This window comes from Podarcis cretensis (assembly GCF_951804945.1).
Source record: "Podarcis cretensis genome assembly, chromosome: 15".
Classification (NCBI taxonomy): domain Eukaryota; kingdom Metazoa; phylum Chordata; class Lepidosauria; order Squamata; family Lacertidae; genus Podarcis; species Podarcis cretensis.
Window position 1 is genome coordinate 23,813,002 of NC_137185.1, and position 26,742 is coordinate 23,839,743.

General features: G+C 47.7%; 2 protein-coding genes and 1 long non-coding RNA gene across 4 annotated transcripts in view; 1 reads left to right on the top strand and 2 right to left on the bottom strand.

Moving 5' to 3' along the window:
* POU2F3 (POU class 2 homeobox 3) overlaps positions 1-7,618 on the bottom strand; it is a 94,690-nt gene extending 87,072 nt beyond the window's left edge. For both annotated transcript variants that reach the window (XM_079954813.1, XM_079954812.1), the window contains exon 1: positions 7,461-7,618. In XM_079954813.1, the coding sequence (XP_079810939.1) occupies positions 7,461-7,488 (28 nt within the window). In that variant the 5' untranslated portion in view covers positions 7,489-7,618. The remainder of the gene's footprint in view (positions 1-7,460) is intronic.
* LOC307203804 overlaps positions 1-26,742 on the top strand; it is a 446,600-nt gene that overhangs the window by 296,675 nt on the left and 123,183 nt on the right. The gene's annotated exons all lie outside the window — the stretch shown is intronic.
* OAF (out at first homolog) overlaps positions 14,189-26,742 on the bottom strand; it is a 28,405-nt gene continuing 15,851 nt past the window's right edge. The window contains exons 2-5 of the mRNA XM_079954847.1: positions 21,858-21,992; positions 20,196-20,376; positions 15,268-18,038; positions 14,189-14,897 (exon numbers count right to left, since the gene is read on the bottom strand). Coding sequence (XP_079810973.1) covers positions 17,764-18,038; positions 20,196-20,376; positions 21,858-21,992 — 591 coding nt within the window. The 3' untranslated portion in view covers positions 14,189-14,897; positions 15,268-17,763. The remainder of the gene's footprint in view (positions 14,898-15,267; positions 18,039-20,195; positions 20,377-21,857; positions 21,993-26,742) is intronic.

Sequence of the window (26,742 nt, forward strand, 5' to 3'; positions counted from 1 at the left end):
TATGCCTGGAGCTCTTGCCAACCTGCCCGATGTAATTAAATTGGATCTAACATCAAACAGCCTCGTTACGGTAACTGGAGGATGGTGTCACGTGTAGCAAGACTAGCCAACCGCCCTGGAATTCCGACTGTGTAAACACCTTCAGACCTGAAGCTATAAGCCAACTGAACTGCTGGAAATGTAGGTTAGGAAGTGGGTCTGGCTCAAGAGGAGTTTGCTGGCTTGACACACCAGACCCAGCTTGCCAGAGGTGGGAAGGGTGACCTTTCCTTCTCCTGCCCATTCCTCCTGGCACCGTCACTGCATGAGAAATCCCAAGCAGAAAGTGAGATGCAAGTTCTTCCTAAGGCAACTCCAGTGCCTTTGAAAGGGAAGAGCTGGCCCTCAATGTCTTGCACAACCAAGCCAGACTAGTCAGTTTCATTACCACACAGAGCAAGTTTCGCCCATCAGCATTCCCACACAGCAACCTTGCTTCAGTTGGACTGCAAGACAAAGTGATTCTGCAAAGCCAAAGAGGAGCAGCGAGTAGGCTTTTTTAATAATAATAAAAAAAGCCTGCCGCTACCTGCACTGCAGAAGAGGCAAGCAACCTTTCAGTTTGACGTAAAAAAACTCGAAAGTGAGTGGCCCCTTCAAGCCAGAGGATTTGCTACAAGCCAAAGAGCAGAAGGCGGGGAAAGGTTTTGACATTTTTGCTGCTGCCTCCTGTCCTACCAAAGAGGACCGAAGCAGGATTTCAGTTTGAATTTTATAGAAAAATCTCTCAAAAGTGACTTGCCTCTTCAGCAAATGGAAATACCTCTGGCTGTTCAACACTCCCTCACACCCTGCAACGCTTTCCATCACAGTCTCCTGGGGTCCACCTGAAAGTGTATCAAAACTACTGAGGTCCCCAGAAGACATTAAATGCACAATCAACTTTGTCAACTGTTTATCTGGCTCAACTGGAATCGACCCCACGCATGTCTACTCACTCCCACTAAGTTCAATGGGATTTACTCCCAGGTAAATGAGTAGTGAGTTGAAAGACTAAAGTTCTGTAAGGTGAGATATTCATGTTGCCAATTAGCAGGTGGCTTTCTCCTGTCATTTCTGTGCGCTGTTGATGGTTTCTCTGGCTACCTACTGCATTGTTAGTCATTAGCCCAAAAGCATGGTGAAAGAACACTTTAACATGAGTTCCTTGTTTCTCATCAAGGCAGAGCAAAATGGTGGTTTGCCTCACATTATTCACATAGGAAGAGTCCTCAATCTCCAATTCCAGTTAATCTTCCTACAATTGTTTTAAATTATCCATAAGGCATGTTTCAGAATATAAGAAAAGCTCATATATCTGAGAGGTCAAACCCTTTGTATGGTTTCCGCTGGAAAGCTCCTCAAAAACCTCAAAATCGGATAATTTTCTGCTAACAATCTCTTTTACTTTGTTAAAAAACATTCCAATGTAGCTTTTCAGGCAACAACAGAAAGCCCATCATTCCCTTTATTTCCGATGTTCAGGTATGAGTGCCGATCCTAATATAGCTGAAATAGAAACATCCACATAGAACTGGGTTGCAGTAGTACAAACATCTTTTAGGGGAGGGAAACCTTCAGTGTGATGAGAAGGACCCCCCCAAAAACAAAATTCCAAGCATGCACATCGGCCACGGAATGCTGGTTAAATGTTGAGTGGGAGAGAGAATGGAATGGAATGACCTGGAGGAGGGCAGGGCTGGCTGGCTGGCTGGCACACTATACATTAGCACTCTGCTCTGCAAAATTTTGTTACGCGTCCCACTCGTTCACCACTCTGTGCCTTTGTGTCTTTCCACCATGGGAGACAGTGGCTTGACAAACAGCCCCAAAGATAAGTGGATTTCTTTGGAATTTGCCTCTGTCTGTGCTCTGCTTCTCCACAATCTAAGAGAATTTCTAAAATCAAATGCTGGATTTGAGCATGTACCTTTTAGCATCTTGAATGAAGAACACCAGAAGAACCTAGCTACTGAACCATGCCAATGGCCCATCCATTCAAGCAATCTCTGTTTTCCCCAGATGGCTCCAGAAAACTCATGGGCAGGGCATGAACACAGCAGCCCTCTCCCACTTGTATTTGTAAGACCCCTGCAGGATCAGGCCAAAGGGCCATCTAGTCCAGCATCCTATCCACACAGTGACTGACCAGATGCCCTAATGGGAAGCCCAAACGCAGAACCTGAGCACAACAGCATGTAGAACATAGCTTTATCCCCCATAAATGTGCCTAATCCTCTTAAAAAGTTATTTCCAGGTCCCCATCTCCCTCTGTATTGATCTAACGCTGCATGGGGGGAGACTGCTATCTTGATGCAATTGTGGTTGCACCTTTTCGTATGACGTTCCATTCACTATCATACAAGTTCCTGCACACTAGGGGACACCTGGCAAAAATGAATCTTTATGCAATTATGTGTACAAATTACATTAAAGCCAGCTTTTTTGCATTGTTTTTTTCAAAGCATGCTGCAAGAACACTGAAAGAATTAAGTAAAGGAATCGACTCATTAGTGTGGCAGCAATCAATTCCCTGGAACTCCTTGCCTATTGATATTAGGCAAGTGCCTTTGTTTTGCTTCCTAAAATCCTTTTTCTTTAGAAAAGCCTAACCAGGCATACCATTTTTATTACGTATGCTTGTTACTTAAATAGTTGAGATTAATCAACAATTTCATAGAATCATAGAATTGAAGAGTTGAAAGACACCCAAAGTGTTGCCTAGCCCAACCCCCTGAAATGCTAAAGAGCTCCTGACAAACAGCCACTCAAGCTCTGTTTAAAAACTTTCAGTGAGTGAGGGAGAGGCCATCACCTTCCCAGATAGTCCATTCCACTATCGGGTAGCTCTTACCACCAGAAAGTTTCCCCTGATGTTTAAATGGAATCTCCTTTCTTGTCATTTGAACCCATTAGTTTGGGTCCTCTCCTCCGGAGCACCAGAAAACAACCTTGCGCCATGTGACAATCCTTCAGATATTTGAAGATGGCTATCTTATCAGCACTCAGTCTTTTCCAAGCAAAACATACCCAACTCCCTCAACCATTCCTCATAATTTGATGTATATAATCATGCCTGATAGTTTTCAGTTTTGAATTTTATGAGCATTTTTCTTTTCCTTACATGCAGGCTCCCCCCCCCCCCGATTAAGCGGTATATAAATCTCATGGGACAGATAAAATAACTAAATAAGGGGAATGAAAGCTGTAGCAAACTAAACCGGCACACAGAATTCAGTGCCTAATTGGGATTCATTTACTTTTTAAAGAAATCCTCAGATGAATGGAGGTTTCCTAAGGCACTGGCTCCAGTTGAGAAACAGGACCAAGTTAAACCTTCCTCAAGAAGCCTTCCTCAAGAGCACATGGCAATGCTTGTGGCAGGAATAAACTCGGGACTTCACAGCTAATCAATACTAAACCACTTAAGCACTAAACGATACTAGTTGTCTAAGGATTATTCTATGGATATGTCTAAGCTATAAAACTAAAGCACCTCCCTTTTTGGTGATACTCTTGTGTGGTCAATGGGCTCGCTGCTATCTTGAAAATTACGTTGCTTGGCTAAATAAACAAGTGCCGAATATTCAAATTTCTGCCCCCCCCCCATTTCATAATTTCACGACAAACTGATGGAAGTCAAAAGCCACTGGAAGCATTTCACAGTGCCGTGGGAAGCTTAGTTGTGCAGGATTTTCAGAAACACAACACTGCAGTGTTTGCCAGCACGTAGGATTTTGATGTTCACATATCCAAGATCACATCTCCTCCTTTTCCACCTCCTCCACAAGGGCCAGCTGCCGTGTTTGTGATAAGGCTTAGAAGATTCATGAGAGAGATAGCAGTTCATCATACAGCACATGGTTAAAATAGGGCATTCACTCCCCCAAGATGGCCCCTAACTTGCATGGCTTTCAAAGAGGACGAGACAAATTCATGGAGGACAAAGCTATCAATGGCTACTAACCCTGGGGACTATGTTCTATCTCCACTGTCAGAGTTCTGGATTCTGGTTGCTGGGAACTGCAGGAGGGGAGAGTGATGTTGTGCTCAGGTCTGCTTGAGGGTTCCCCACAGGCATCTGATTGGCCACTGTGAGAACAGGATGCTGTACTAGGTGGGCCATTGGCCTGATCCAGCAGGCTCTTCTTCTGCTCTTATAGCTAATATCTTTCCTGCCAAACTCTATGGATGCTAGTCAGCTGGCACGCTCCCAGTTTCATGCCATACTCTTGAGCTCATGTTTCTAAATTAGTTGCCCTTCCTTCCTTTGAACATGGCAAGGCAAAACTCAGAGTGCTGCCCATGGCCAAGTGAAATCTCCACCGAGAGAAAGTTACCCGTGAGCGAAGGAAAAAAGGTTGTACTTCCTGAGTTACACAAACACACACATATATTCATGAACCACTAATGTGTTGACAGCTCAACTGATTCGGAGATAGTCCTAGAATTCCTTCTTTACTAACGAACTCGTTGCTATGGGTTCATCTTAAAGAAAGCCTAAACAAACTTTAGCAAAGATTATTCCGCATTATTTTTTATTATTGCAAACCAGCGGCTCCATAGGCATATAAGTGTGCAATAAAAACCACAGCCAAACATGAAACATTTCAATGGTGACCTTAAGTCAGGAATGGGGAACCTGTGACCTTCTTGATGTTCTTTGGACACTCAAAGGCGGAACATAGGAAGCTACATTATAGCAAGTCAGACCATCTAGGTCAGTACTGCACTGACTGTCAACGGCTCTCCAAGATTTCAGGCATGGATATTCCCAGCCCTACCTGGAGATGCCGGGGATTGAACCTGGGACCTTCTGCAGGCAAAGCAGACGCTCGACCCCTGAACAACGGTCTTTCACATGAGCTGAAGTCCAACAACCTCTAGAGGGCTGCAATTCCCTCTCCCTTGCTTTAAAACAAAACAGCTTTAGCAGACAGATATGGGGACAGAGCTCTAGAGATGTGACGACACCACAAATAAGACCCAGTCAGTGGTAGCTGTCCCACATCTCTTGGGAAGGTGGGGGAATCAGAAGATGAACTATAACAAAATCCTCGCCTAATGGGCAGGTTCATGCAGTCCTTCCCATGATCTGTTAAGAGGAGGAGTGGACAACCTCTGCCCCTCCAAATCCCATCAGCCACCATAGCTAATGGTCAGGGATGATGGGAACTGGAGTCGATCTAAAGGACTAGAAGTTGCCCAGCTGCAGGCCTTCCAAGTGTCCCTATTTTCCAGGGACAGTCCCAAATATACAGAAAGTGTCCCGGTTTCCAATTTGATTCCAGAATATCCCGCTTTTCCTTAGGATGTCCCTGTTTTCATCGGAGAAATGTCAGAGGGTATGCAGCTGCAGTTTAGGGCTTCTAGGCCCAAACCAGCCATTTAAAACTGGGAATGGAAATAAACAGAAAGCCTGGAAACAGGGCTGAAATGTGTTCCCAACAGCCTCACAGCTGTGTTCTGAACTGGTTGTAGTGCCTGGGAAGACCTGTGTGAAGCACATTGAGAAATCTGGTGCAGATGTTATTGTGGCCAACTCGCATGTTGCATCATGCTCAGCCTTTCGCTCAAAAATTTTGCTCAGGATGCTGCTGCTCAGTTCTGTGACCTTGTGCTGCCAGCAAAAAAGCAGCCTGTGGGAGGTCAGTGGCCTGAATGGACAAACAAGGTTGAGAATGTCCATTTTGGATTCAGTGTAAAAGAGAAACCACTGGCTGCCGACAAGCAGCTGTGCTATGAAGCCAACTGCAGATGCCTGATATCTCTTAAGCGACATGTGCACCAGATGTTTAAAGCACATGATGTTCCCACCCCGCAAAGAATCCTCTGTGAGAGGGAAACTACAGTTTCCAGGATCCTCTGGGGAGAAAGCCATGTGCTTCAAATGCACATTAAATGTATGGCATGCCTGCAACCGTATGGAGATGCCCGGATCTTTGAACAATGTGCAGTCAAGAGGATTTGGCATCACACGGCACTGAAGCTCTGAAATGAGATAGCTGATAACTGTGCCACATGTGCAGGGCTAAAGTGTGAGATTGGTAGAAATACCTCCTGGGCTGGGAATCCAGGAATCAGCTTGGCCCACTTCTAAAATTGTGTCACCTTTTATTATGCATTGTGACACCCCATCTCCATTCCCCAGAGTGGTCTGAAACATCTGGAAGCAGAAGGTCAGCAAAGGTTGGTCCCCCATCCTTCAGTTCAAAAGTGAGAAAGACAACATCTCCACCACCTCCAGGTGTGTGTGGTTTCCCTCTGTGAGGCTAGGAAGCTGGTATGGATTGCTTTGTCACAAGGGGGAAAGCACTTAGCACAGGCTCAGGGGCTCTGTTGATGCTTTGTATTCTCTCAGTTGTCAAACACAGGCTTCAAAGCATAGCTTGGGTTAGACTGGGGGGGGGGAATTGCCTAGTCCCCAGCTAGGTCTTCCTCCAGCTTTTAATTTATCTAGGTACACAGGGAAGCTACATAACACATACCAGACCATTGGCCCACCTAGATCAGTGCTGTTTGCACTGAATGGCAGCTGCTCTCCTGGATTTGAGATGAAGTGTTTCACAGGAGGCCAGGGAGGTTGGGATCAGCTTTAAAAAACTGTATCTTTAAAAAGATCAGCTCAAAAGGAAAGAAAAGAAAAGAAAAGAAAAGAAAAGAAAAGAAAAGAAAAGAAAAGAAAAGAAAAGAAGAAAAGACAAGTCTTCCTTTCCTTATCTATAGCCACACACAGCAAGAAGCTGCCAAAGACAACAACCCAGATGGGTGTGTGGACACAAGGAAAGCTGCCTCTGCCTCTGTTTAATCTACAAGTTTCTCTGTCTGCCTTCCTAGCCATCATCACACTGCATGCTGCTGCCTCTGAGCCAAGGTTTTGCTCCGGAACTACGGTATTTTTTTAAATCTGTGCCAGTTGAACACAGTCTTTGAAGGAGAGAGTATTCCTGGGCATGTGCAGACATCAACTTGCAGAGTCTACCACCTGCAGTGGCCCCTGCATTCCTCAGAGTAGAAAGGATGGGGAGAGAGCCTTCGGGTCAAAGGGCATGATGGCCACACTCAGCTCCAGGGCCTGTCAGATTCTGATGCTCCTGGGTCTCCCTGGCTTAGGCTAAGGTAGCATTCTGAGTCTGATCTTTCTCTCCTCCCTGTTCCACCAGAGCTGATTCCTAACAGCACAACCCACCAGCCTCACCCGATCCAGTTGCTGTTCTCATTCCCCCCCCCCCCTCTCTCACACACAAACAGGCATGTGCAGATCAAAACTGTGAGAGATCAGAGCAAACAGGAGCTTGTTTGGGGTGGAACTGATGGATCCAGGTGCCCCGGGGGATTTCTCAAGGGTAAAGCTTGGAAGCCAGCCTCCTTCCCCAGCCTTTCCAAGAGAACAAGTCGAGCCATCCTGCTCCCTCTCTGCCTCGCCTCCGGAGGGCCCTTACCTGCATGCCCCGGGTCCAGATTCACCATCCTGCCGGTTGAGAAGTACCTGCCGCAACCTGGCCAGCCCCCGCCCAAAGTGGTGGCCCGTGGGGTTGCCAGCTTCCCTCTGCCCCCTCCGCCAAGATTCCCCCCTTGCTGCTGCTGCTTCCTCCTCTCTTGCCAGCTGCTGCTGCTGCTGCTCCTAGCACCTCTGGCTCAGCAATGCTTCTTGCCACACTGAGGCAGGTGAGCACATTGCCTTGCTGGGACCGCACCCCCTTCACACTAGTCATCTTGGGCAACAGAGATCATGGTTTTTTTATATATATTATTATTAAAAAACAACACACACACACATCCTAGGAACCTGGCAGGAGGCCCATGCAAAGCAGGCAATTTGCATATTAGTAACCTCACTTGGGCAGAGTCCCTGCAGCACTGGCAGAAGGGAGGTGTGGCAGGAGAGAGCATGGAGGTGTGTGTGTGTTTATGTGTGGGTTGGATATGCAGGCAACTCCCCCCCTTCCGACCACACACACACACACACACACACACACACGCCCTCAAACTCTGTTTGGGATATGCTGCAAAGAAGGATCTCTCCTTGCAAGATCTGGGGAGGGGGAAGAAGTGTGCTGGAGCTCACCCATCTGCTTTTTGGAAACAGCGGTGGCCTCTTTCCCTCTTGGAAAAGGGAGCCTTGGCTCATGCCTGGACACGTTGGGAAGCAGGGAAAAGAAGGCTTCTCCTGACTGACTGCTCAGCCCCCCAAAGCAGGCTTTTGATCTTCTTCAAAGACCCCAAAGTGAACCAGGAGTGTGGTGGAGTCTCCTTCTTTGGAGGTCTTTAAGCAGAGGCTTGACAACCATATGTCAGGAGTGCTCTGATGGTGTTTCCTGCTTGGCAGGGGGTTGGACTCGATGGCCCTTGTGGTCTCTTCCAACTCTATGATTCTATGATTCTAGGATGATACTCCCAACTTCAGTCCTGGGAGAGCAGGCGGTTGTTAGTCTGAGTAGGCATGGGAGAAAGAAGAGGGGTGTGTAAATAAACACTCGTGATACCTGTATGAACACAGAGAAACTCAGGCCCAGAGGGGTGGGGCAGGCTGGGAGGTAGCATGACTTGCCCAAGGAGCCAGAGAGGGAGACTCAGTGGCAGAAGAAGGATCTGGGATTATTTGAGACTCTTTGCGCTCCGCTCTCCAGCACATGTGCCCATCCAACCAGGTCACATCCACACAGCACTTCAGTTTCCCAGGCTCTCTTTACAAAATGCAGTCATAACTAGTAGGGCTGCCGACACAGCTGTGCAATGGACTTCCCTACTAGGTGTTGGGCAAACCATTTGGGGCTTTCCTTATTCTGGAGAAGCATGTAATCAATACAAAGGGGATGCTGGTGCCACACCCAAGATCGGAACTTCAGGTCTGGAGCTGGATGGCTTTGGAAGCTACGAAATAAGAAATTATGTTCCTGGGGTTCAGAGGTGTTCTTCCTCTGTATATGCAGGTTCCATTTAGTTGTTGTGGCTATTTGTTGCTGTTGGGAACACAGGAAAATGCCTTCTACTGAGTCAAACAATTAGTCCATCTAGCTCAGTATTATCTACACTGGTTGTGGGTGGCGCTCTGATCTAAACCACTGAGCTTCTTGGGCTTGCGGATCGGAAGGTGGGTGGTTCGAATCCCCGCGATGGGTGAGCTCCCGTTGCTCTCTCCCAGCTCCTGCCAACTTAGCAGTTTGAAAGCATGCCAGTGCAATTAGATAAATAGGTACCGCTGCGGCGGGAAGGTAAACAGTGTTTCCGTGAGCTCTGGCACTCATCACAGTCCTCCGTGCGCCAGTAGCGGTTTAGTCATGCTGGCCATATGACCTGGAAAACTGTCTGTGGACAAACGCTCGCTCCCTTGGTCTATAAGTGAGATGAGTGCTGCAACCCCATAGTCGCCTTTGACTGGACTTAACTGTCCAGGGGTCCTTTACCTTTACCTTTTACATTGATGGGCAGTGTCTCCCCAAGATTTCAGAAGGTGTCCTCTTCCAGACCTGAAGATGTCTTCAGGTAGGACCTTCTGCATGCAGATCAGATGCTCTCCCACTGAGCTATGCCCACCTTAAGCCCTTTAAACCCTTTGGTGTGAAGAGTACTGGTAAATGCTTGAAAGGAAGAGGAGGAGAAGCTTTGGGGTTGCCAATCCATGGTTAGAACCAGACTGAATGTGTCCACAGGTCTCTTGGCCACAGACTTCCCAACAATGGCAAGACAGATTATATTTCTATTGAAATTATAGTAATGATGTCTAAGTATGCAACTCTATATACACATTAGCACATGCTAATTTTATGCAGCTCTGTGCCTTCTTTTGCCCTTTTTATCGGTGATGGATTTCCTTTTCCAGCAATGCATATTGCAACCATCTGGATGGTCTAGTGAAATCCTTGGATTGGCTCTGCTGACCCAGCACAACACCAAAAAGGCAGTTAAACTTAACTATCTGGACAAGGAGTACATTACCTGTGGCTAGGAATGGACATTTCCACATCATTTTGCTTCTTTAAAAGGGTCATTGAAAATATTCAGCAGCATTTAGCTATTTGTCTCTCCTAATACTTACTCAAATTTCTGCATGCAATTTTGCATTCTTGCAAGTAATAATAATAATTTATTATGTGTACCCCACCCATATGACTGGGTTGCCCCAGCCTTTCGTTTTTTATGTTATTTTCACTAATAAATGCATATTTATGCTTGCTTTCCCCTAGCACATATTTGCTGAAGAACACTCCAAAGTTCAAAGCAGTGCGATTTTGGAAGGAGAACTGTGCTTTGGTCCTCCTATTGTTTTGGGAAAGTGAAAAGTAGGAAATTTTCACAGTAAAACTAAACTGAATTTCTCCACCTGCATCCCACCTCAGATATTCAACTCCCACTAGCAGCCAGGAGGATTAAGGGAGACAGGTGAGCCTGGCAGGGTGGGGAAACTGGCCAGCCTGATTAGGAAAGAGTAAGGCAAGCTTTATGCAAATTATGCAAAGCTGTCAATCTGCATAAACTTTATGCAAATCAACAGCGAACCTTCCTTTCTGAAATCTGAGCTGCAACAACTCCCCCCATCCCTGTTTTAGAGTTTAGGTAAGGGAGAAGAACTCTCAGCCTGGCATCTACAATGCTGCCCCCCCCCCCAAAAAAAGAAATCTGCAGAGAAGAAGTGGGAAAGAAAACAAAATGCTGCTCTGCTCACATATGATGACATGCCTTCCAAAAGTCCATTATAGGAGTGTGGAAAATTCAGGAGAGAGAGAGAGAGAGAGAGAGAGAGAGAGAGAGAGAGAGAGGGAGGGAGGGAGGGAGAGAGATCAACATCCCTCCCTGCTTTTTGCAAAAGAACAAAGCAAGCAACACAAGAGCTCAGACTTCTCACCCTTCCCTCCCCCATTTTCTGCCCTAATATGCAAAGCAGAAATCTAGTGGGTAATATCACACATCATACACAGGGTTGCACCTGGTTCCCAGAGGTGCATCGCCACTGGTTTCTTGTTATCTCTGTACACGAGGTTCACACATGCACTGTTCACATGTGCATCTAGTGCCCAGAGCTACGTTGCAGCTGGCTCCTTCATTTCTCTCTACAGGAGCAAAACAAGAGTGAGCCACTTTTAAAAGCCTACAATGCCATTTTGGAAGGTGAAAAGATGACAACACTCCCCTACAATTTTGAGATAGATCAAATAGGCAATGGGATTCTGAAAGTCTTTGCCACCCTCCTTAAACTCTGAAGAGGAGTCAACCAAAACTCTCTAGGGAGGGTTTAATAATTGGGGTGCCACAACTAAAAAAGGCCCTGCACCAGATCCCAACCAAACACGCCCCGATGGTGCGGAGACAGATGGAGCAATGTCTCAGAAGAGGAGGGCAGGATGCTAGCAGCATTCATGTGGAGGGAATTTTTGCATTTTGAATTGGACCTGGAAATGAATCATAAGCTGGTAAAGGTGGTGGGAAGAGAGAGAGGACAGGCATAATACCAGAGACCACTCTGGCTGTTCAATCTGCAAGGGAGAACAAGGCGTCCCACTGAGCTGCTGTGGTCCCCAAGTGCACAACTCTGGAATGGTTTTCTGCATGGAGACACTGACAGCTTGAAGCTGAAAGGAGGAAGGGAGTCCACTGAGAAGCCTTGGTCCTGATCCAGGGGAAATTAGAGCTGGCTCGTCGATGGAAAGTCCTGGCATTCAATTTCTTTTCCCTTGATTCCGATACGTGATAAGCCCTCTTTAGAAATTACGCCCACGAGTTCAATCAGCAAGAGATCAGGGAGCGGCGTCTGGCACCAGCACCTTCTGTGCAAACATCTGCAACCATGGAAGCTTTCTTATGCAGAGCCTTACATGCAAAGGCTCCACGCTTCTGCTGTTCCCAGTCGCATGGAAGATTTCGCATGTACAAGACCACTTGTGAATGCTTCCCTGTTGCAGATCTCCACTCTTCATGCGTGTGAAGCAGGGGGCAGGATCGTCAGCAGGGGTGGGAGAATTCAGGGCTGAGGGCCAGATATTGGCCCTCAAGACTCTCCCCAAGCCACACCTCCTCTCTCCTGGCCAGAGAGAGCTGGTTGTGTGTGTGTAGCAACCAGCCTACCGATCTAAGTTAAAATGTATTATCTGCTGCTTTGGCCACTTTTGACTCATGTGCTGCCTGCCACTCTTATGTTGCCTAGAAGAAGAAGAAGAAGAAGAAGAGTTTGGATTTGATATCCCGCTTTATCACTACCCTAAGGAGTCTCAAAGCGGCTAACATTCTCTTTTCCCTTCCTTCCCCACAACAAACACTCTGTGAGGTGAGTGAGGCTGAGAGACTTCAGAGAAGTGTGACTAGCCCAAGGTCGCCCAGCAGCTGCATGTGGAGGAGCGGGGAAGCGAACCTGGTTCACCAGATTACGAGTCTACCACTCTTAACCACTACACCACACTGGCCCTCAGACTGGAAAACCACTCCACACCCGATTGAGCATAGTTTCTGGAGAAGGCTGTAGTCAGCAGTTTCACACAAACCAATGGATTCAAATGACAAGAAAGGAGATCCCTACTAAACGTTAGGAATAATTTTCTGCTGGTAAGAGCTGTTCTGCGGTGGAATGGACCACCTCAGAAGGTGGTGGACTCTCTTTCACTGGAGGTTTCTGAACAGAGGTTGGACAGTCTGCTGTCAGGGATGCTTTAGCTGTGCTTCCTCCATCGCAGGGGATTAGACTAGGTGAGCCTTGGGGTCACCTACTCTTCAATTGGCATAATTGTATGTGAACCCTTTAGAAAAGTGCCATGTTCAAAATGATAGCAGACACAGAATATTTTGGCTGGGCCACTGGCCTGTTCCCCCATGCAACACATCACTGGATGTTGCAGTGATGTTCAGTCAGTGAACATGTCGGTGCAATTATCATGTGAACCACCTCTACCAGGTAAAGATTGTGGCACCCATGTCTTTTAAAAACTCCTCTTCTCCTCTAGTCTGTGACTCCAGCCCCCAAGGAGATTAATGCTTTAAATCTGCCCAATTTCTACTGCCCAGCTCTCCAGGGCAGTACCAGTTCCTAACACCCAAAGGGAGAGGGTGTTAACAGTCTTAAGCTATGCCTCTATTCCCATTTACTCTGCATCTAGTATGCTCCATCCACTGTTTTGGGGAGCTGTGCACACACGACATTAACCACAATCCACACCTATCCTATATTTTCTTGTGAAAAACTGTGTTTGGGTGCTTTTCTCCCCCAAACCGGATTCAATCTGAATCGAGAAGTGCTTGAGTGAAGACATCCCAACTCTGCCCACTAGTGTGGATGTACAGCAGGCATCTTAAGACACTCCTCAAACCCTGCTGTGTACGACAATGTGAAAACACGGTTTGAAACGCAGTGAAAGAACTGTGCAATGTCAGTAGTCTAATGAAGGCTTATTATCTGCTTTCTCCTAAAGCTGTAGCTGTCTAGTACCCTTTCCCTTTCGCTGCTTGCTGGAATGAGGAAAGACAGGGACACAGCGCTCCCGTGTGGACCACTTTGGAACAACGCATGGCATTTACTGCTGTTTCTCCAGTGTTGTTTTCTTCTGTCTCCAGACACAGGAGCCAGCATCTAACATGGTATCTGCTTTTTTTCTTTTCTTCTTAAAATCATTTTAGCAATTTACTCTCTTTTTCACTAGAGCAGGACTACAATGCCCATCACCCTTTAACTATTAGCCTTGCAGGTTGGAGCTGATGGGAGTTGGAGTCCCACCATATCCCAGGAGTTGCGATAGCTCAGTTGGTACAGCGTGAAACTCTTAATCTGAAGGTTGTGCAGTGCCCCTTAGTGGAGTTACTGAATATGTCACCCAGAAGGCAACCAGCAGTGCTGAATCCATTAGCAAAACTCCAAATAGGGGCAATAATATAACACATTTATTTGGGGCAACTAAAAATCACACAAAACAGCGGAGCTAGCTTTTGAGTTTCGCAGAACAAACCTGATGTTAGCCACAAAGTGTGGGGATGGCGGGGCGGGGCGGGGTGGGGCGGGGGGAGAAACAGACAAAAAATGGTACAGACATACATGTAAAATTGTGACATTCTTTGCAGACTAATCAAGTTGTTCCCATGCAAAAATAAAATAAAATAAAATATGCACCAGCTAGATTTGTCTCTAGCACAAATTGTTACTGTATGTGAGTGGCACATAGAGAGACAGAGACTCCTTGGAGAAAGTGCATTAAACAACCAAAAGAAATCAGTTTATTCACATTACATATGATAAATACTTTGCTTTAAAATACTTTCCATTCAAGTTTTACATTTGTTTCACTTCATGTGGCTTTTTTTTAAAGCAACTCTGACCACCCCTTCCCCATCATCTCCCCCCTTCTCCTCGGGAGAGATGCATACAAAAATAATTCTGTGAGAAAGGCTCAAGAACACACAGAACAATGACTTTGAAATGAAACACTGAAGGTTTGAACTTCCATGGACTGAAATGTCCAGAGTTAAGAAGAGAAAAAGGCACATTGCGGTGGAAGGAGGCATGGGAGAGGCGATGGCAACGAAAAAGAGGGGAGGGAGGGTTGCAAAATGTGGTTTACCTCCCTTCCTCTTCCCTGCTGCCTGGATAGGACCCCTGTGCATTCAAGCAGCTGCATGGCAGGCAGAAGTCAAACTGGTAAAGCTGCCCCTCACTGCATCTCTGTGGTGGGGGGAAAAGAGGGTCTCTTGAATTGAATTTGGCATGTGAGCCCTGCCATAAAGAAAACAGGGCAATACATTGCAAATCAAATATGGGGTCCTCACCAATGGTTAAGTGGGGTTTCTCCTCCATTGCTCGCACAACAGAACACAAACTTGTGGAATTCCCCGCCACAAGGTGCCAGCGATGGCTTTAAAAGGGAAGAAGGCAAAGTAATGGAGGATGGTGCTGTTAGGCTGGCCTCAACTAGAGCTAGGGCTTTTTCGGCTGTGGCTCCGATCTGGTGGAACGCTTTGCCACAAGAGACTAGGGCTCTGCGGGACTTGACATCTTTCCGCAGGGCCTGCAAGACAGAGCTGTTCCACAAGGCCTTTGGCCAGGGCACAGCCTGACTCCCTCCTTTAGAAATCTTCATGGAGCTCTGGCCTAATGGTTGCCATTGGTTTGATTTGAATTAATTTTATAATGAATGATTTTAGAGTGTTGTATTGTACTGTTGTACTGTTTTATTTTTATTGTTGTTAGCCGCCCTGAGCCCGGCTTCGGCTGGGGAGGGCAGGATATAAATAAATTTTATTATTATTATTAATTATTATTATTATTAATGGGACGAAGGATGCTGGTGTGATGGGCCTCTGGCCTGACCAAACAGGTCTCCTCTTTACATCCTGCCATAGTTGGTTAGTACACCAATAGCCATTTTACTGCAAATCTCAATGGAATGTGCACAAATTTTCCTCAACTGATTGATAGGATGGCTCACCAAGGGGCTACCCAGACCTCATAAGCCAAGGTGTGCCAAGGTGGTCCCTCCACTGATGCTGTTGGACTCCAACTCCCATCAACCCCAACTGCATGACCTTAATGAAGAGCATTTTGTCCATAGGACTATAGAGTCAGAAGGGACCCAAGGGGCATATAATCCACACCCCCCCAATGCAGGGACACTGGTGGGCACCCCCTGCCCTGCACAGTAAGGTTCCAGTTGGTAATCTGCTCTTCTGTTACCCATCTCCTGGGAAAGGGGTGTGTAAAAATCCTAGGCAACAAATCACCTAAACCTTGTACATTGCTCCATGATTGCCACCACTCCCCCTTTCTCCACTACATTTTACACATAAGGGAAACTGAGGCGCAGTCACAGGGTACAGTTTCCCCGGAAGTGATGGGGATGGAACTTGCACCCATCACCACCAGCCTTTTTGTCAAGCTCTCCGCAAGTCTAATGTCCACATTCAAGTGCATTTCCTAGTACATAGTCAGAACCACCTCTGTCACGTAACCAGCACTTTAAAGCTTGGATTGCTCTGCCACTGAGATAGGAGCTGGAGAGACAGGCAGTAGCATAGAGGGACTGTTTCTATGCCTTAATCATATAGTTAGAAGGGATGCCAAGGGTCATCCAGTAGTCCAAACTCCCTACAATGCAGGAATCACAGCTAAATCAGACTCTCTCCTTCATGCCTGGACATGCCCACATACTCCTGTAGCTTGGGCCACTTCTGACACCACTGTTGCACAGTGGTCACCCCATATTACTTTGTTCCCCTTGGCTTGAGTCTCTTTCATAATTGGGGATTGTCATCAATTCTTCCTATCACATTTTGGGGATATTGCATCATGTAGAAATGCACAGGCACATTGATTTCTGTTAACAAGAAAGGAAGGAACAGGGGCTTTGGATCTCAAAACAGAACCATAGTGCTCAAGCCTGTGAAATGCTCATTGGCATCTGTTAGCTCAGGATGTGGGGGGATGATACCTAAGGTAGTCCAGCTGCTGCACTACAGCACCTATGATCCCTGACCTTTGGTGATGCTGGCAGGAGCTGATGGGAGTTAAGAGTCCAAACCATGCTGGCTACCCTGGAGTTGCAGGCATCTGGGACATCTTCAGGGTTACTTTCCTATACCGCAAGGATGGGGAGCCTGTTGTCCTGCAGATTTTGCTAGCCATTGCTGACTATTGCCCCTGCTAGACGACCATAGGTTTCTCATTCCTGCTTCGGTTCCTAGCTGCCCACTGATCCTCAGCCACTGGGAGACAGATGCTAGCAAGGTTGGAGTGTAAGTACGTCTAACTGGAACCTGGTTGGTGTTTCCTCCTCCTTGGAGGGAACAATCGGGAACAAGAGACAGGTCTCTTCAGTGAACCAGCCAACTGGGGTCAAGAGGCAGGTCTCAGTTATGCTCTTCCACCTCAGCCAGTCAGCTGATCAAGGGGCATCTGCTGGGTATAGCTTGGTATAGCCATGCTGCTGAGACCAATAATAAGCATTGGGCTCTGCTGTTTAGGGGATGTGATGAATTGTTTCTGAGGCTGGTGTCAATCCTGCTATTCTGTGATCTTCCTGCCATCATTATGCAAAAGGAGCAGGGGGCAGGAACACCACACTTAGACACCAGTTCTGATGCCTCGTCTCATGAGCGTTGAGTGTTCAATGTAGAACAGCCATCTTGTTGTGGCTACTTGTTTCCTTCTGCTGGTTGACCCTGGTAGCAAGTTTCAGGGCGCTCTTCAAGTTCAAGAGCTTCGATATGGAGGCCACAGGTTCAAGCTCCACATGACCACCACTGGGCAGATTAAACACCCATAAAAGTGTGGTGCTTGGAGGAGCCTCCTTACTCATCTGTTTTCATATTCCTTCTGGAAGATTGTCAAGAAAGAGCCTCTGTCCTTTCCCATCAATTGTCCTGACGATACAAAAAGAGTGCAGTGGGTCGCATTTCAGTCTGGGTTGTCAAGGACCTTAAGAATTCAATGGTCAAATGGTGCATGATGGTCCTGGTCCCAAGGCTTCAACAACCCCAGCTCTGCCCTAGAGCACGTCCTTGTGCCAACAGCTCACCATCTTCTTAGGCAAGGTCATAGTCAAATATGGCCTATATCCCCAAGTCCGAGGGAGTTCGCAGTCGGGTAGAAAAGGAGTTGGACAGACCCACATGAAGGCTTCATAAAATGGAGTCCTGACAGGTGCCCCACCTCCCCTCTAGGCCCCACACCTTCCTCCTTTCCTAGGCAGCCATCTTGGCAGAGCGACTCAGAATCACATGAAGGGAGGTGGAAGGGAAGCACCAATGGGACAAAATGGCTGCCTGAGCGCCCTGCTAGGTCTCCTCGTCCCAAAGGCACAGCTGCTTCTGCGGCACGTAGTAGTCAAAGCTGTAGCCCTTCTGGCAGCTGCGGATGCCACACTTGTAGGAGGAGACCTTCCCAGCAGCGTCGCGGCTCTTGCAGTACTTGAGCATGCAGGGGTACCACTCAATGCTCAGCGCATAGCTGCAGATGCAAGGCCTCCAGCGATCTGCACACAGGCGGCACCGCTGCAAGTTGGGAAGGTCAGCCGACTGGGGCAGGACTTCGAACATGGAGCCGTCCACGCCTGCAAGAGAGCCACAAAGACAGAAAGTCACTTCCCGTGTCAAGGCCGCATCCAAGCACTGCGATAGCTCTTTGAACAATCACGGCTTCCCCCAAAGAATCCCGGGAACCACAGTTTGTTAAGGGTGCTGAGAGTTATTAAGAGATCTCAGCCAATGCTGGGTCTCCACCGAGGACCTAAGCACTCAGGTGGGTTCATAAGGGAGGAGGTGGTCCTCAAGGTACCTGGGTCTCCACTCCTTTAGGGCTTTAACCAGAATGGTTGTGCTGGATTTGGAAATGATCTGGCATGGGGACCTAGGAAGCTGCCTTATGCTGTTTACAGCACTGCAATGCCCCTGGCTCAGTCATAGGTAAAGGTAAAGGGACCCCTGACCATTAGGTCCAGTCGTGACCGACTCTGGGGTTGCGGCGCTCATCTCACTTTATTGGCTGAGAGAGCCGGCGTACAGCTTCCAGGTCATGTGGCCAGCATGACTAAGCTACTTCTGGCGAACCAGAGCAGTGCACGGAAACACTGTTTACCTTCCCGTTGGAGCAGTACCTATTTATCTACTTGCACTTTGACGTGCTTTCGAACTGCTAGGTTGGTAGGAGCAGGGACCGAGCAACGGGAACTCACCCCGTCACGGGGATTCGAACCGCCGACCTTCTGATTGGCAAGTCTTAGGCTCTGTGGTTTAACCCACAGCGCCACCCGCATCCCTCTGGCTCAGTCATGGCTCCCCCCAAATAATTCTAGGAGCTGTAGTTTGTTAAGGAGGCTGAGAATTGTTAGGAGGCCCCAGGTGTCAAAAATGGCTATTTATGTATGCTACTAATGCGGCCCATGTTTTGTTAGCCCCAAACTGGAAAACGAGCGAGGTCCCAACTAAAGAAGAATGGCAACTTAAGTTGTCAGAATATGCACAACTCGCAGACTTAACATATAGAATACAACATGGGTAGGCAAACTAAAGCCCGGGGGGCAGACTTGGCCCAATCGCCTTCTAACTCTGGCCCATGGACGGTCTGGGAATCAGAGTGTTTTTACATGAGTAGAATGTGTGTTTTTATTTAAAATGCATCTCTGGGTTATTTGTGGGGCATAGGAATTCATTCATTTCCCCACCCCAAAAAAATTTAGTCCGGCCCCCACAAGTTCTAAGGGACAGTGACTGGCCCCCTGCTGAAAACGTTTGCTGACCCCTGGAATAAGAGAAGAAGAACATATATTTAAAGAAGATTGGCAAATGTTTGTTGAATATATGGGAAATAATTGCATGCAGCTGAAAATGCTGGCAGCATCAAGATAAATTCAACAGTGTAAACAAGTTTTGAGGGACCCAATAATGGAATACTGAATAGTACAGTTTTTGTAAAATATACAGGGATTTATGATATGTAAAATGAACCATGGAAAGAAAAGAAGGGAAGTCATTGATATCTTAAGGACGTAAAAGGGGTAGTTTAAATTATAAAACAGAAAATTTAATAAAAATTATATAAATAAAAACAGAGAATTGTTGAGGCCCCCTGTCCACCTCACAGAACTACCATTCCCAGAGTTCCCTAGGAAGAGGGATTGATTGTTCAACCACTCTGGGAAGTGTAGCTCTCTGAGTAGAATAAGGAGCCTCCTAACAACTTTTAGCGCTCTTAACAAACTACAGTTCCCAGAATCCTTTGGGGGAAGCCACAAATGTTTCAGGTGGCATCATAGCACTTTAAATGTATGGTGTGAATGCGGACCAAAGCTCCTCCAGTTTTTACCAGCCTCCAATATCCAAAGGTGTCCAATGCCCTAAACCAGGCATGGCCAAACTTGGCCCTCCAGCTGTTTTGGGACTACAACTCCCATCATCCCTAGCTAACAGGACCAGTGGTCAGAGATGATGGGAATTGTAGTCCCCAAACAGCTGGAAGGCCAAGTTTGGCCATGCCTGCCCTAAACCCACCCATTCTCCTCAGGTGCCTTTTCTTGCTTGCTGCCTTCTGCATCAGACTCCTTGAACCAGGTTCCCCATGCTTCTTCCATGATCAGCGGGCCACGCTGGCTGGGGCTGATGGGAGTTGGGGTCCAGCAACATCTGGAGAGGGCCAGCAGTTAGCTATTCTTGCCATTCTCCACTGTCACTGCTGCAGAAGGAAGATGTCAAATGGGAATGGCGCCACCTACCTTTCTCCAGCCAGAACTTCACATCCTCTTCCCGGGTGTAGATGGCCTCTTTGGCCTCCGCACAGACGTTGTGGATGTGGGAGCTGAGCTGAGCCCCTTTGCTGAAGTTGACAGCTACATCCATGCTGAGATGCTCAAGGGCACGCACCTCTTCGGCTTGCCGCACAGTCCGTGGATTTTTCTGGCCAGGGAGAAAGCAGTGGAAAAGTCTCATCAGCTTTGCTATCACCAATGTCATTTTAAAACCCAACAGCTGTTTTTCGCTGGGGGTCGGTCTGCGTATTTAACTACCATAAATGAATAGAAGCATGCAGGCATAAATAGTTCATTGTCTGCTCCCCTAAAACTCACAGCAGTTTACCATTAAAAAAAGCAGCACTGACATATGAGGCAACCATGCCTCATCAACTGGGATGGGGGGGGGGAGACATATTTTTAAATAAAAATCTAACTGCCTCTTCATTAACACAAATATACTAAATTGACCAAAATAGTAAGTGCTAAAATTAAGGAAATTACTCAAAAGCTTTCCTGTTTGCTAAAAACACTTGCAATGTTAATTCAAATTCAGTTGAATTAGTGGAAGGATGTAATCTTGCCTTGGTTCACACCACACAACAAGCCAAACTTATTGTTTACTGGGACCACACAACAGGGGACAGGGTGTGGGGAAGACAACTTTGCAAAGGTGGCGGGAGGGAAAGGATAAAACCCCCCTTTTCTGCCTGCAATTTCTTTGCTCCAAATCTCCCCCCCCCCCCAAGCTGGTTTTCCCTCCATGGGTCTCCAAGCAGGTGTTCAAGAGGGGCAACTGAGGTGTAGTGGTTAAGAGCGGTAGACTCATAATCTGGGGAACCAGGTTTGCGTCTCCGCTCCTCCACATGCAGCTGCTGGGTGACCTTGGGCTAGTCACACTTCTTGAAGTCTCTCAGCCCCACTCACCTCACAGAGTGTTTGTTGTGGGGGAGGAAGGGAAAGGAGATTGTTAGCAGCTTTGAGACTCCTTCGGGTAGTGATAAAGCGGGATATCAAATCCAAACTCTTCTTCTCCACTCCTAATCCCATTCCTTGCAAAGTTGCCTTCACTTAACAAAAGCAGCCGGTTGGGTTTCTACTGCATGCAACTTGTTTGTTAGGCTCTGAAGTGCAATTAATGGGGATCCACAGCAGAGCCTTTTTCTATAGAAACAGCAGCTTTGTGGCCTAGAAATCCACCAAGAAAATCCTCTCTCTTCCCCCTTTTGCAAGCAGGTGAATGCCTGCTGCGATGAACCATGAACTCCTGTGTTCAGGTTCCATCTAGGTGCTGATTTAAGTGGATTATTTAACAGTGTTATACACTGTGCCCAGCTAGGGCTCCTAATACTGGCCTGCAGCAGAATTTGTTCTAATCCAATGGAGGGAGAAATCTGAGGATGGGTTGTGCATAGTTAATTCACTGGACACAAATTCTCTCTCCAGGTAAATAGTTGCACCTTTTATGCAAACATTTGAAAATCTTGGTTAGTTGTTATAATTATTTTCTGAAAGCCACCTAGGACATCGATCCCTGCTCCACTGAAAGGGGACCAGTAAATTTAAAGAACAAAAAGATGAATCATGTGCCTTAGGGTCACCTTACCCTAAATGCAAGAACCAATGATCATCCCTCCATTTTCTCACCTGTCTTAGCTTGGCCATGGACTCACTGGGAATGATCTCATTGCGATGGAGCCTGGTTACAAAGCAGAGTGCCTGGAATTGACTCTGGCCCCTCTCCAGTTCTCCAAGGATTAGGGCTCGGAAAATCTTCACCTCCTAAAGAGAAAAGGGGGAAGAGTTAAAATACATTCTTTGTTTCAGTTTGACATGGTTGTGTAAACCATCTGTCCTAGCTTCCATTCACTGAGGGTGCCGATACCTTATTGCTGCTGGACACAGAGCCCAGGGTGTGTTGTCTGTTGAACTCTGCCTGCAGAATTCAGACTCCACACAGGCATTGCTTAAGCTAACAGGGGCATTAACTGGGGCTATACAGTTCACTGGGAGGGCTCCAAATACAGGCCTGCGGGAGGGTTTCTCCTAGCCAAGACAAGACAAGGGGGAGGGAATATGGGTTGTCATTATGGGAATTTACTGTGTCTGAGCTGCAACAAATTTGCAGACAGAAAGAGGAGAACACAGGAAGCAGACTTACAACAAGTCAGATCATTGGTCCATCTATCCCAATAGTGTCTACACAGACTAGCAGCAGCTCTCCATGATTTCAAACAGGATTCTCTCCTAGCCCTAACCAGAGATGCTGGGAATGTTGGTCTCTCCTGTACCAGTTTCCGTTCCATCCCTGGACTTTTCCCAGATCGAAGATAGGAAACACTATGGAATTTCTGCCTGACACTCAGCTGTTGAACCACAAAACTGGAAGCACACCACAGGAAGATGGTAGAGGGAGCAGGGAGGGATGAGATAGATGGGGAAATTTCCAGGTGATTGAAATGACATTGATGCCATCCCCAATAAATCACAGAACAAATCCTTCCACCTGGGGCTGCAATTCCAATCAAATGTGTGGTACTGAAACCTGCAGTAAAGAGGAACTTCACATGACAGTTTATTCCATTTCCACAGCTGTCCCCTAACAGCTAAGTCCCACATTGAGATTTCACATGAAGTGTAGGCCACTTCTGAAACTATGGTGGAATATACTGCAAGTTCAGTGCTTATTTCCATGTTAGGTAAAGGTAAAGGGACCCCTGATCATTAGGTCCAGTCGTGACCGACTCTGGGGTTGCAGCACTCATCTTGCTTTATTGGCTGAGGGAACTGGTGTACAGCATCCAGGTCATGTGGCCAGCATGACTAAGCCGCTTCTGGCGAACTAGAGCAGCGCACGGAAACGCCGTTTACCTTCCTGCCAGAGCCGTACCTATTTATCTACTTGCACTTTGATGTGCTTTCAAACTGCTAGGTTGGCAGGAGCAGGGACCGAGCAATGGGAGCTCACCCCGTGGCGGGGATTTGAACCACCAACCTTCTGATCGGCAAGTCCTAGGCTCTGTGGTTTAACCCACAGTGCCACCCGTTTTCTTTATTTCCATGTTACTTGCTTCCAATAAAATAAAATCTGTTTGTAACTTTGAGTGTTTTCACCTGGCTGCACTGTGTGTGTTTGTGTGTGTAGAAACCAGCCTGCTATAGGAAGGTCAACTTTACATCTGCTGCTCCGTCCACTTCTGCCTCTGGCCGTGCCCATCACTGAATGTGGCCCTTGGAAGGCTGCCCAGAAGGGAATGTGGCCCTCGGGATGAAAAAGTCCCTTATCTACAAGAAGTCTCATCCTGGAAGACTAAATTAGCACAGTGAGGCCTCCTTTCCTAGCTCCTCTCCCCCCTGGATCTGTGTGGCATTCCAGGCACCTGCCTTTATAAGACCAACAGATCAGGAACTGAGCTCCAATCTGGCTAAGCTTCTCTCCCTGGGATGACCTCTGGGTCTGCCTGCATGCATTCCAAGGCTGATTCACCGTCTTCCCCTCCCAGGAGTATGACAGGCCAGCCAGACAATGCAGGAAATGACCAGACAGCTGACAGCACAGCTGCATGCTGGACCCAGGATTGAGTTGGGTGTTGGCTGGATGCATTTAAAACACAGAAGATGATGAATGGGGAAGAGGAGATGATCCCAAGCACACACACACACAGAGCTTCTCTTGCAAGCTTGTACTTCTCTTTGCATCCTTCCCTGCTGCTCTCTTGGGGGGGAAGGATGCAACTAGCCCATTCCATGTTTCTGGTTCTCATGCATTCTAGGGCGAAGCCTAGAAAAGTGTGGGCAGTGTGTGCTGCACTCAAGCTGCAGAGAAGAGCCATAGCCCAGTGGCAAAGGATGGGATTTGCATGCAGAAAGTCCCAGGTTCAATCCTAGTAGGGTCGGGAGAGGCTCCAGCTTGAAACACTAGAGAGCTGCTGCCAGTCAGTGTAGGCAATGCTGAACTACAGGTAAGGTAGCTCCCTATGTTCAGTGTTTATGGGGGCCCTTCCTTTCTGGGAGGGTGCAGTGTCGAAGCTGGGTGGGCTGGAGCAGTCCAAATAATATTAAACTGCCCAGAAAGCTGCTCCAAACTGCAGCTCTGCTGGCTTGATAGATGTGGCAATCCTACATGCAAGGTTGCCAATTTTACTCCCAGGGGCTCCTCCCTACACCCGCCTTTTGAGAGAGCTTTTCAGACAACAACAGACACCCACTCATTCCCTTTATTTCCAATGTCCAAGCATGAGCGCCATTCCTAATGCAGCAAAAATAGGACCATCCACCTGAAAAGCTCACGGTTTTGCAGAAGTACAAATATCAGAGGGGGTGGGCAGAAATGGGAGTAGACAGCCCAATGAGTAGTGAGCATGCTCAGTGGCCACAGAATCCTGGCTGAATATTTGGAGTGGGGGGAGAAATGGAGTAACCTGGAGGGGGTCACGGGTGATGGTCCACAAGCCTTTCCCTGGTGGAGAGGGTGACCTCTGAAACTCCCTAATGTGAAACCCCCCTTGCGACAGAAAGAGAGGAGTCACTCAGACAACATTCCGGCTCTTTGGCTCCCAAACCTATTTGCTTTCAGTGGTGGTTCTCCCTCTAGGCCCCACTTCGGCCAGCTACTTCACTCTCTCGCAAGTCCCAATCATTCCCCAGCCCTTGCGAACTCTCGTTCCCGTCGCTCCAGCGAGCGGGTGACCCAGCAGCGCCACTGAGCCAGTCTAAATATTTATCTACTCTCTCTGTGTGCCGGGTGATTTATAGGCTGTGAGCGCTCTCTCTCCCCTGTGCCTGGTGTGGAAAGGAAGGGCAGTTGGGAGGCCTCTTGGAGAGGGTCGCAGACGGCATCTTCACTGAACTGGAGAGGAGGGCTTGGAGAAAGGAGATGGCTAACAAGGGTTAAAAGGGGAGAACCAGCGAAAAGATACCCGCAGAGGGAAGGAGAAGAAACTAAACCCCTCTCTACTACAGTGGTACCTCAGGTTACATACGCTTCAGGTTACATATGCTTCAGGTTACATACGCTTCAGGTTACAGACTCCGCTAACCCAGAAATAGTGCTTCAGGTTACAGACTCCGCTAACCCAGAAATAGTGCTTCAGGTTAAGAACTTGGATGAGAACCGAAATTGTGCTCCTGCGGCGCAGCGGCAGCAGGAGGCCCCATTAGCTAAAGTGGTGCTTCAGGTTAAGGACAGTTTCAGGTTAAGAATGGACCTCCAGAATGAATTAAGTACTTAACCCGAGGTACCACTGTACATTGGGTAGCATGTTGATGCATTCCCCATAACACATTAATGAATCCTGTTCCAGAAGGAGTATTTGCCTAGCCACTATTAGAGTGGGATGCTGGATTAGATGGGTTTATGGCCTAATCCAGAAGCCAGTCTCGCCAAGGTTCGATCCCCGTATGGAGCAGCTGCATATTCCTGCATTGCAGGGGGTTGGACGAGATGATCGTCAGGGTCCCTTCCAACTCTATGGTGCTATGATTCTTCCTGAGTCCCTGGAATCTCCAGGTGAGGCTGGAAAGCCAGTGTGGTATAGTGGTTAGAGTGATGGGACTAGGATCTGCGAGGCCAAGGTTCAAATCCCCACTCAGCCATGAAGCTGACTGGGTGACCTTGGTCCAAGCACTGTCTCTCTGTCTGACCTACCTCACAGCGTTGTTGTGAGGATTAAACAAGGAGTGGGAGAACCATGTTCTCCACCGTGAGCTGCTTGGAGGGGAAAAAGGGGAATATAAATGCAAATGCAAAAGACCTTTCTTTGCCTGAAATGCTGGAGAGACTCTGACAGCCTCTGTGGGCTGGTGATGACGAACCTGTAGCCCTCCTGACATCATTGGACTCCACCTCCCCATCACCCCGATGACTGGCTTTGCTGGCTGGGACTCATGAGTTGTGAGCCCAGCAGCCTCTGAAGGGCTGCAGGTTCCCTGTCTTCTGGTTGGAGAGCTGGGCTTGCATTCAGATCCCTGTTCAATTACAGGGGAGGCCAAAAGAGAGCAATGGCCCACCTCACAGGGCTGTTGTGCAGATAAAGGTGAACATGCAGACTGCCACCAGCTCTTTGGTGGAAGGGCTAGGCAGGAAAGCCTAAAACAAACAAACTGCCCCTGTGTCAGATTTGTCACCGCGCCTGATCTGTGGAAAGCTTTTTCCACCCCACCCCCCAGTGTCATTCAATCTTCCATGGAAGAAGCGATTGCATGGCAAACAGGAAGAGATGGGATTTCAGGTGCACAGAAGCAATTGGGCACACAAACCCTGCTCCCAGATGAGCTGATTTCAGGGTGTCAGTTGCAGAAATCAACTGCCCTTCCTGCTTTCATCTCCTGCATGCTCTTCCCCATGACTCCCTGGGGGCTCACTTCCGCTAGGAGGCCTCTGTGCAACTCAGGCACCCCTATTCTCGCCTCCCTCTCAAAACGCCCCATCAGCTAAATCAGAACAGCTTCCTTTTTATTATTCCAAGCTGGCGTGTTAAACCCCAAAGCCAGATCTTTATCTAAACAAACCATGCTCTGGTGGCTCAGTTGG